The sequence below is a fragment of the Juglans microcarpa x Juglans regia genome, chromosome 7S (assembly GCF_004785595.1).
Source record: "Juglans microcarpa x Juglans regia isolate MS1-56 chromosome 7S, Jm3101_v1.0, whole genome shotgun sequence".
Taxonomy (NCBI): domain Eukaryota; kingdom Viridiplantae; phylum Streptophyta; class Magnoliopsida; order Fagales; family Juglandaceae; genus Juglans; species Juglans microcarpa x Juglans regia.
The window spans coordinates 655122-666238 of NC_054607.1; the positions used below are offsets into that span (position 1 = coordinate 655122).

At 38.6% G+C, this 11117-nt stretch overlaps 2 protein-coding genes and 1 long non-coding RNA gene across 4 annotated transcripts; 2 read left to right on the plus strand and 1 right to left on the minus strand.

The window, feature by feature from the left end:
* Positions 1-1330: 1330 nt before the first annotated feature.
* On the plus strand, positions 1331-6600 carry LOC121241036 (calcium-transporting ATPase 4, plasma membrane-type-like). Its single transcript, XM_041138621.1, has 7 exons — positions 1331-1507; positions 2810-2864; positions 2960-4905; positions 4987-5145; positions 5258-5429; positions 5522-5820; positions 6292-6600. Exons 1-7 carry the CDS (start codon positions 1334-1336, stop codon positions 6598-6600), a joined length of 3114 nt encoding a protein of 1037 aa, XP_040994555.1. The 5' UTR covers positions 1331-1333.
* Positions 6601-8518: 1918 nt separating this feature from the next.
* On the minus strand, positions 8519-11117 carry LOC121240204 (cytokinin dehydrogenase 6-like). Of its 2 annotated transcripts, none has more exons than XM_041137604.1 (5): positions 10203-11117; positions 9886-10013; positions 9474-9779; positions 9128-9390; positions 8519-9039 (listed from the first exon to the last, which is right to left on the minus strand). In XM_041137604.1, exons 1-5 carry the CDS (start codon positions 10819-10821, stop codon positions 8718-8720), a joined length of 1638 nt encoding a protein of 545 aa, XP_040993538.1. In that variant the 5' UTR covers positions 10822-11117; the 3' UTR covers positions 8519-8717. The 2 variants fall into 2 exon arrangements, with proteins under 2 accessions (XP_040993538.1, XP_040993539.1); XM_041137605.1 differs by having other exon boundaries at positions 9516-9779; positions 10203-11115.
* On the plus strand, positions 9668-10258 carry LOC121240206. The gene is made up of 3 exons (XR_005935487.1): positions 9668-9808; positions 9907-10039; positions 10118-10258. It is a non-coding gene; the product is annotated as an uncharacterized LOC121240206 (long non-coding RNA).

Sequence of the window (11117 nt, forward strand, 5' to 3'; positions counted from 1 at the left end):
CGGCAAGTTCAGCGATTTTGGCTAGTTCAGTCCCGGTTCGACCTAGGGAAAAACTGCTAAACCGGCCGACGTCAGCTATGTTTTTTTTTTTTGGTCAAATATATCTATATGAAACGACGTCGTTTCACTCGACGTAGGTTGTAAAAAAAATATAAATGTAATGGCGCCTTAAGCTGAATGACACTATTTTGAATTAGGGTAAAAGACCCTAGACAAGCCGATCTTCCTTTGAAATTTTTCTCTCATTCTTAGATTCTTCCCAGCGGCAACCACCCCCCAACCTCCCTCTCCGATGCGGCGATTCCATCTCCCTCTCTGATGCAACGATGCCATCTCCTCTCTGATGCAGTGATGCCATCTCCCTCTCGAGCTCTTAGAGCCTCTGCCTCAGGTCTCTTATCTCCCTTCTCTCTCTCTCTCTCTCTCTCTCTCTCTCATGGGATAGTTTATGTTTATTGTTGAATTTGTATTGTTGTGTCGAGAAATTTGTATGACTCATGGGAACTGATGTTCATGCCGATGAATCGACGACAACTGGTCGAAACTACGTTGGTCGGTTTTTACCACTCTCCATCGACCAGTTTTGGTTGGTATATTGCCTTGAAATCCTTCGGTTCGGTTTTGGTTTTGGACCAAAACCGAATCGATATGGTCGGTTTTCACCCCTATGAATTATATTCTTTATGAGCCATAAAGATCATGACATGATCGGCTAAAACAACACACACACACATATAACAACCTTGTTATTTTATATAGAGAAGTTCTACAGCTACAAAGAGATATTCCAACAATAAATCTACAAACTGATGTGATTTCATATGATACATCGTTAGATTTACTAATAAAATTATTTTTATAATCTGATATACCATATCAAACCACGTCAGTTTGTAGACTTACTTTTATGAGATTTCTTGCTAAAGCATTTGTTTTCTACATGAGAAGTGCTATAACCATAAAAAAAATCACAAAACTAAACTCACAAATTGCCTTGATTTATATGATACATTAGATCCACTTTATAATAAAAACATCTTTACAATTTAACGTATCACATTAATCCACATCAAATTTATAACTTTGTAAGATATTTTTGTGCCCAAAACATTTCTCATTCATTCTATATATACATGCATGCCTCTCAGTCCGTTGCCTCGCAATCTCTCTCGGCTCTCTCATTCCCGCCATTAACGGTCCAGTTTAAATCTTTCCTTGCATTAGCGCGAAACCCTAAACTTACTTCTACTCCAGTATCTTTTTCTTTGGTATCTTCGTTATCAGATTGTGGCGAAAGTGAATGATCGAGTTAACTAGTGTTTGAAAAGAATTGATGGAGAAGTATCTGAGAGAGAACTTCGACGTGGAACCCAAGAGGCCTTCCGCTGAGGCCCTTAGGAGATGGAGATCGGAGGTCTCCATAGTCAAGAATCGTCGGCGAAGGTTCCGCATGGTGGCCGATCTTGCCAAGCGGGACGAAGCGGAAAGAAAGCATAGGAAACTCCAGGTTTTGATGATCATGACCTCCTTCTTTTCTCTCTAGAACAAAAAAGAATTTGAAGGTCTTGTTGAAACTGAATAATCATTTTATTTGAACTTCCTTTAGTCGTATTATAATGCAAAATCAGTCAAAGGTTATAAATGGCGTATGTAGCTAGATTGTTATTCTTACGTATCGTCATCCGTTTGGTTGATGAGAAAGTGCAAGTTGATAAAAACGAAAGAAAATATTCTTGATCAGTTGTCTTATATGCTGTTTTCTTGGTGTTTAATGCTTTAAATCTTCACACTCGGGCAAATCTCTGCTATGGGCTCATGACATGAGTCATGGAAAATAGTTGATTTTGACCGACAAGTAGTCTATGGGCTCACATAATGTTGTTACACCCGATCGATCGACCATTGTTCGAGAATTATTTTTGGGTTTTCGCTTTTAATTAATTTTCCTTGTCATTTTTAAGTTTTTCTTGGATGCCAACGTGCTCATTCTTTTCACAGAGAGAGAGAGAGAGAGAGAGAGATTTGATTATTCTTGAAACAAGCAAGATTGACGTCTGCACTAGCATATTGCAAATAGAAAAAGTCTTAAAAAGTATTAGCAAAGTTCAATTCTCCTAATAAGATTCTAATCCATGAATGATAATATTCGTACAAAACATCTAACAACCAATAAATATGGAGTAATGCTACATGTAGTCATAGAGCACGTAAGTGCCGTGTAATCGTTTTAAAAAGAGAGTTTTATTATTAAAAAATTAAATTTTTTTTATGTGGATTATGTATATATTCATTTTTTTTCGAAATAATTGCACAAAACTTACACACAACTGTAATTATAATTTTATGACATGTGAGAGCCCTTTTATTTTGTTTCTAAACATGTGCATGTTCTCGTACATTACTGATATTTAGTCCGATATTGTATCATTTATATGCTCTAATTAACGAAATCTAAATCATGAGATTGTGTGGCCAACTTCCATCATCAATATCCGATGCCAGTGGAATCCAGGCGGCCGCTTGAGGTAGCGGCCAAAGTGATGGTGTTTGTAATTACTTCGGCTATCTGTCTCTCGGGGTGGGTTTATAGCCACTGTTGTATACTCTTCCCTGCGAAAGGTAGCTACCGAATTGTATGGAGCAGTGCTTATTCGACTTAAAGTTAACAAAACAATAGTAAATTAGTGCCAAAAAAATCACATGATATATAGCTTAAAATCTTCAGCGTAATCCACAATGCTGCATGATTTACACTGATTTTGCTATAGCCCTGTTATACGCTAATTATGTTCTTACTACTTGTGGCCAGGAAAAGTTTCGGATTGCTAGATACGTGAATCAAGCAACATCGCAGTTCTTTGGCGGCATGGGCGGTGTTACATGTAATAAATTATCGCAACTTCTGATAAATCCAATTTTCTATTCCTTTTCTCAAATCATGTTTTTCTCCGTCATGCAGCTGGGAAGCAAACTCATTACAAGCTCTACAAAGAGGTTAAGGATGCTGGTTTTGGCATTGAACCTGATAAACTAGCATCCATCGTTGAATCCCATCATACCAATGATTTGGAGCATCATGGAGGAATACATGGATTAGCACGAGAACTCTCTGTGTCTTTGGATGATGGTGTTTGTTCTAGCGACATACCTCTCAGGAAAAACATCTATGGTTTAAACCGATATGTGGAGAAACCTTCTAAAGGTTTTTGGATGTTTGTTTGGGAAGCCCTACAAGACTTGACTTTAACTACCCTCATGGTTTGTGCAGCCATTTCTGTAGGAGTTGGCATTGCAACTGAAGGGTGGCCAAATGGTATGCACGATGGGTTAGGAATATTACTGTGCATATTCCTGGTAGTGATAGTAACAGCAGTTAGTGATTATAAGCAGTCTTTGCAATTTAAGGACCTGGAAAAAGTGAAAAAAAATATATTTGTTCAAGTCACCAGAGATGGATCCAGACAGAAGGTTTCTATCTATGATATTGTGGCTGGAGATGTTGTTCATTTATCTGTTGGAGATCAAGTCCCCGCTGATGGTGTTTTCATATCGGGCTACAGCTTGTCAATCGATGAATCAAGTTTGTCAGGTGAGAGTGAGCCAATGAATGTACACCAAGGCACGCCTTTTCTTCTTTCAGGCACCAAAGTGCAAGATGGGTATGGTAAAATGTTGGTGACATCAGTTGGTATGAGGACTGAATGGGGAAGATTAATGGTTACTCTAAGTGATGAAGGGGGAGAAGATGAAACACCACTCCAGGTAAAGCTTTATGGAGTAGAAACCATTATTGGGAAGATAGGCCTGGCGTTTGCAGTGCTGACCTTTTTAGCTCTGACAGCAAGGCTTTTAGTGGAAAAGTCACTTCACAATAAGATCATGGACTGGTCTGCTAGTGATGCACTCGAAGTTTTAAATTACTTTACTATTGCAGTCACTATACTAGTTGTTGCAGTTCCGGAGGGACTACCTCTTGCAGTGACACTTAGTCTTGCCTTTGCGACTAAGAAACTGATGTCTGATAAAGCACTTGTGAGGCATCTCTCTGCATGTGAGACAATGGGATGTGCTGGTTGTATTTGCACAGATAAAACAGGAACATTGACAACGAATGATATGGTGGTGAAAAAGGTATGGATATGCCAAAAATCTATTGAAATATATAATAGAAACAATGAGGATGTGCTAAAGACCTCAGTATCGGAGAGTGTGCTTGACGTCTTTCTGCAGTCGATATTTCAGAATACTAGCTCAGAGGTAGTCGAAGGGAAAGACTCAAAGAAAAATATCATAGGCACTCCAACAGAGACGGCACTAATGGACTTTGGCTTGCTTCTGGGAGGTGATTTTAATAGTTATCGAATGAATTACATGATAAGCAGGGTTGAGCCTTTCAATACAGTCAAAAAGAAGATGTCTGTGCTTCTGGTTCTTCCAGCCCCTGGCCAGTTTCGAGCATTCTGCAAAGGTGCATCAGAAATAGTTTTAGAAATGTGTGACAAGATTGTTAATGCTGATGGGGAAGCCATACTACTCTCTACAGAACGTCGAAAGGACATCACAGATGTCATAAATGGTTTTTCTGGTGAAGCTCTAAGAACTCTATGCTTGGCCTTCAAGGATATAGAAGGCGCTTCCAACATGGATAGTATACCTGATAATGGTTATACCTTCATAGCTGTTATTGGAATTAACGATCCTGTGCGTCCTGGGGTAAAGGAAGCGGTTAAGACCTGTTTAGCTGCTGGTATTACCGTGCGGATGGTCACAGGTGACAATATTCATACTGCTAAAGCCATAGCTAAAGAATGTGGTATCTTGACAGAAGATGGACTGGCAATAGAAGGGCCAGATTTCCGAAATAAGAGCCCAGAGGAGATGAAGGAGTTAATCCCAAAATTACAGGTTCCACAACTACTTAATGAACTTTTCTTGAATGCTAAGGGGCAGAATCTTCTGAAATTGCTCATGTTATTAAATGTGTAGGTAATGGCTCGATCACTGCCTTTGGATAAGCACACCCTAGTAACCCAGTTAAGAAATGTATTTGAAGTCGTCGTCGCAGTGACTGGTGATGGGACGAATGATGCTCCCGCATTGAATGAGGCAGACATTGGAATTGTTATGGGTATAGCAGGAACAGAGGTTTGTTAGAGACCTGAGTGTACCGTTATGAAGTCTACATGCTGTTTACTATTTGTCTTTACCAGTTACTAGTCATTATTGTTAGCTACGAGTCTTCTCCTATGTGTTGCAGGTAGCAAAAGAAAATGCCGATGTTATCATAATGGATGATAACTTCACCACCATAGTGAATGTTGCCAGATGGGGTCGTGCAGTGTATATCAACATTCAAAAGTTTGTACAATTCCAACTAACAGTTAATGTTGTTGCTCTCATGCTCAACTTAATCTGTGCATGCATCTCGGGTGCGTTGACCACTGGTGCTAATCTTTAAGATGCTGATTTATCAGTTTTCTTATAATGCAGATGGCTAATAATCTAGTGAATTAACTTTCAGGTTCTTCTCCTCTAACATCCGTACAAATGCTTTGGGTGAACTTGATCATGTACACTCCTGGTGCATTGGCGCTGGCTACAGAACCTCCAAATGATGCGCTGATGAAAAGACCCCCAATTGGGAGGAATGTAAATTTCTTTACATGGACCATGCGGAGGAATATTATATGTCAGAGCATCTACCAAATCCTCGTTCTCTTGATTCTCAAATTTGATGGGAAGCGGCTTCTGAAGCTCACTGGCTCAGATGCTAACTCCATTCTCAACACATTCATATTCAACTCCTTTGTATTTTGCCAGGTATCGTAGATTTGTTTGTTTTCAGTTTCTAACGAAGCACATGCACTGCACTCTCTGCAGTTCATATCATCCTGTTCTGTGTTTAAATTTGAGAATATCATCTTGTTTTTGGAATTCTGTTATAGCTATATTAGTTTGCCTTTAGCTTGTCTTTACAACTTCGGATTCTCACTACTCATGCTGCTGAAGAGACCCCAAGACTTGTGAACTGAAGCATTTATTATACATTGCTCACTTATTTTTATTAACCATGTCGTGAATATGGGTCTCTCTGTTGCCTTAACGTCTGTAATATGATTTTAGATCGATATTTAATTCTGGTTTCAACCATTAGTATTGCCTTAATCACAGAGTAGTATTTGAACTCACAATATATATATATATATATATATATATATATATATATATATATGTTCTCTGATCAAACAATGACCTGTGTTCTTTTTGTTTGCTTCTGAATCTGTACAATAGGTATTCAACGAGATAAACAGCCGTGACATGGAGCAGATCAATGTTTTCCGTGGCATCTTCAAGAGTTGGGTTTTCTTGATTGTCATGGTATTTACTATAGGTTTCCAAATCATAATAGTCGAATTTTTAGGCACTTTTGCTGAAACAGTGCCACTTAGCTGGGAATTGTGGTTAGCCAGCATCTTAATTGGAGCTGCAAGTTTAATTGTCGCTGTTATTATAAAGAGCATTCCTGTGGGAACAAGCGAGCACACTGTGCAGCATTATGATTGTTATCAACCGCTCTCTTTTGGTCCAGAGCTGGCATGAGGGATCTATTGTTTTGTGAATATTTCTCGATAGTATAGGCTTCATAAGACAGGTCAATGGTGATGGCTCCCTGAGATATTAAGTTGCTTGAATCAATAATCATCTCTTGATTTTCTTGCATAAACTAGAGTTAGATTCTTCAACAGCCTCACCTTGTCATTTCCAACTGTTTGTCCATAAGTTGTATATGTACATCCAATTCATAAGTCTGGAGAGGGAAACTCCAGTGTTCTTTTTTTTTTTGCAATTTGTTTTCACCTTTGGTTAATTTTCGTTATATCAAATTCATTCAATTTTTGGCTGGAAATTAAGTTGTGGATTGAATAACATGATGCCTATGTTCAGTTTTTTCTTGAAATTTTCTTGTATAGCCTTTGCTTAGTTATCAAAATGCTATATATTCAACTACAGTTATTGTGATAATGTGACATTATTCGTTAATCCTTGAATTTGTTATTTTGAAAAATAGGATTTGACCTAATGGTTAATGGGGAAACTCACACGGGACTGTATAATCATAAATCTTTTCCTTTTGCCCCCCAAAAAAACTGGATCCTTGGAAGAAACTAAAGCCTAATGTTGCTGTTGACAAGCAAGAAGTAATTCTTAAGTTATATTTTATCAATTAGAGGAAATCGTTGAACTCCTCTTTAAAGGGAAGTGTAAATGGTAATTTAATTTCTATAGGATGCTAGTTGACCTGGAACTTCACTGGCATCCTGTGGATTTCCTACCACAATATTCATGAAATTAACATTGTACAAACATATTCTAAGATTCTTATAAAAACGAGCAGTTGCAGTATCATCAGTTATTATAGAATCTAGATTAGATGGAGCTCTACAAAGAGGCAGCTTGAACATGGTATGCTAAGCACACTAGGCATTCATATTCCATTGACCACTGGAGGGTGATGCTTCATGAGGCAATCTTTGCTCATTGACCCCATTGTTGTGTTTTGAGGAATGTGGTGAGAGTTAGAATTGATTTTGTTCTTTAGATTTCCATCATCAATTATTATGTTTTGAAGATTGAAGATAATTCACCCTTTTTTGGTGTCTCATTTTCCAACAGTGCGTGCAAGTATGACCAGAAATGCAACATCAGAAAACGAGAAATGTCTTTATGCAATACACCTATACTTTTTAAGGTACGTATACTTCTTGGTTATTTTTAGATTGAGATTCTGGTATTTACATACAAAATGCAGCAAATTTAATGTTCATGTTGATGGATGAGTACATTCCATAGGATGAGATCTAATTTCCTTCTGTAAGAATTATTAGCATCAGAATATAAAACATTATCAGCAGCATGAATGACATATATTTTCTTTGATTTAACAACTTCCTTAGATTCACACCCATGATTTAAATGCTTCTCTAACGTAGCAACTGTCATTTCATATAGCCTAGCTATAGGTAGGCCATTTTCTTGTGAATATTCCCCGGCAAAGGTTCTCATTGCTCTTTGGCAAACTGGTGCCTTACTTTTTGACATGGTAAGAATGCTTTTCCAAATGTCGCTGGTTGATTGAGTTATCTAAAAAATATGGGAGCAAGTATCCCAAACCAGTGCCCACATGTATATATCATAGCTTTTTCACTTAAAGACACGGTACAGTGACTGAACATGATAATCGTGCAATATTGTGTGTACAACTAACAGTACTTCTCCTCCCCAACATCACGCCTTGGGTGATTCCCTTCTTGGGTTTTTTATATGTTTGTTTTTAAGTTTGCTCGCCTTTTGTTTTGTTTGCTTTTGTTTTGCACTTGAATCTATGCTGTTGTGGCATTTAGCTAGCCTTTTGTTTGCTTTTGTGTTGCACTTGAATCTTGTCTTTTGGGATTGGCTTTGTTGGAGGAAATAATTTGGATTTTATAAATTAACTCAATATTTACAATGGCAACTAATATTACACTCAAAAAAGCTGATTGTCGAAGGAACTTTTACGAGCCCCTGGAGAGTCCATGTTACACTTACAATATAAGAGAAGGCACAAAAAGTATAATATCTATAGTATATACAACTTCTCTGCTTTTGTGGCTGAGGCATATTCCCAACATGCCTTAAGGAGAAAAAAAAAAAATTAAATACTGTAAGGCTATATACTGTCATGAGAAGGTTATTGCCTTATGAAATATTCTCTGGCCAGGAGCGAGTACTGCCAATGGGTCATAAGCTGATTTTCTCTTTACAAAAACTTCCCACCTTGGGCCATAGTGGGCACGCCACTCTTCCTGTGTAGTGTAATGGGGCAGATATTGCTTGACCCCTAGATGGGCTGTTTCACAGAATTCTAGAATTTTTTTGTTTTGAGTTAATATATGTTCTAATCCATCTGTTCCTGTGGAAGAGGGAACTGCAGAGGTAAGGAATGCGACTAGGTAGAAAATATCTTCCTCTGGAATGACAGCAGAAGTTCTATTATTCCACCTGAAATCAGAATTAAGTAATTCAATCACTTAACAAGTCATAAAAGTCTATAGAAGTAATAATGATTTGTGTGGCCGTGAGCTGTTACTTTGATTTGTTTACTGGGTAGATGAGGATAGGGCCGTTGCTTGTTTCTTTGAGGATTTTGCCAAAGACTTCATCAGCAAAATCTTGTATCTTGCTCTTAGGGATAAAAAGATTGAGCCATGGATGTGGAACTTCCCACAAGCCTTTTGACCGTAATATGACCTCAGACACATGAACCCTGTCCAGGAATTCTATGTATGTAACTTCGGATAGGAAAAGTGTTGATGTAATATAGCTTAACTGAGACATGTAGTTTTCAATTTCCTGCATAGTTAAAACAAAAACACGTCAGTGTCATTTGTCAGTGTATGAACTTTGATAATAGAATAGCTCCTTTAGTCAATTACTTTAGGAAATCTACCCTGATGGTGGGCCAGTGCATGCCTCACCTGATTTACCACATCAGTCTCATCTAGGTGGAAGTATTTGGCTAATTCCAGGCAGAAGAGAGTCCTTCCATCTGACTTGAACTGGCTGGCTTGAACTGGGTCTTGTGGATTAAAGGAAGATCTCCAGTTATTTAGCAGACCAGTCCTGTTTATAATCACAAATCCTTCAATGTAATCAAACGTATTTTCTGCAGCCGATATTAGTTTTTCCTGGTCTCTTGCAAATGTGGAAAAATCTGAGTACAGCACTCTAATCCATTTTACCTGTTCAAAATGGAGAATTGTTACAACAGGTTAGTTGGTAGTCTCTACTAAAGCCGAGACATTTTATTTTTTGAATTTGTTTAGCCTAAATGATGTTTGTTTTTACCATATCTGGTGCTGGCTCCAGCAATATTCTTGCTCGGGTTATAATGCCGAACTGGCCAAGTCCTCCAAGAACACCGTGAAAGAGATCACTGTTCTGCTTCTCTGAACAAGTTACAACCTCCCCTTTTCCTGCACATAATTTGTTCCACCTTTCAGTAAGTATCCGTTGCATGCAAATTATGAATATTATTCTTGGAAACTAATTCATGCTTAAGTTTTTCCATGAAACTCAGGTCGAGTAAAGACCACTGGCCACCTGCAATTTCGGTATCATACGATTCTTGAACCAGACAAAATAAAGCATTTTTCTGGACGAACCTGTTACAACCTCCAGCTGGTGGACATTACTGATCTGAGGGCCGTGCCGAAATGCCTGCCCACTGATCCCTGCATTAGACAGAGTACCGCCAACAGTTAGATGTAGGTAGTCTGTCCATGATTTTGGTGCTAACCCAAATTTCAGGCTTTCATGCAGGATATTTATCCACAACTCGCCACCAGAGACATCCACATAAGGAGAATTTCCGGGGTAAACCTGCATATATGGGCCCCGGAGTGATTGCATGTTAATCACAATTCCCCCGTGTGCTTGTGACTGGCCCTGGAGTGAGTGGCCATGGCCTCTAGCTGCAACAGTGAGCTCTGAATGAGGGCCCATCTGCCAAATATGCTCTATAGTAGTGGCAATATCAGAAACCGACTTTGGATGTAGTACTGCCACTGGGAGGAACTGGTACCTGTTGCCAAAATCTTTGGCAGAAAGATGAACTTCATCAAAGTTGAAATGCCCATCAAGGGGAAGTGCCTTCAACGTATAAGGGATGCTAGAAAAACAAAGTTTTATTCTAATGGTAACACAGCTCAAGAACAAGAGCATGAAGCTTCTTATGAGAAGAATGTTACTTTGTCTATGGAGGCTAACTGATGGGTATCTCATTTTTTTTTTCCAGAAGAAATAGGGGAAGCAAGTTGGAAAGGAGTTAAATCCTGTAGTACCTTTGGGTTTTTCCTGAAGAAAAGCAGATAAAGGAGAGGTGTGGGAGAGCCAAGGAAATGAAGGGCTGAGGCGAGAATTTAAGGGGAAAGTTTTGGTTGGCCAAGTCAACCTATCTTGTTCAGTACGTTGCCAGAATCCGTATGAAGACTGCCAACTTGAGTGGAAGAGTTTTAGGATTTTCTTTTAGATCTCCTTTTTAAGCTCTTTTGTTTACCAGCGAAACCGTCACACATATG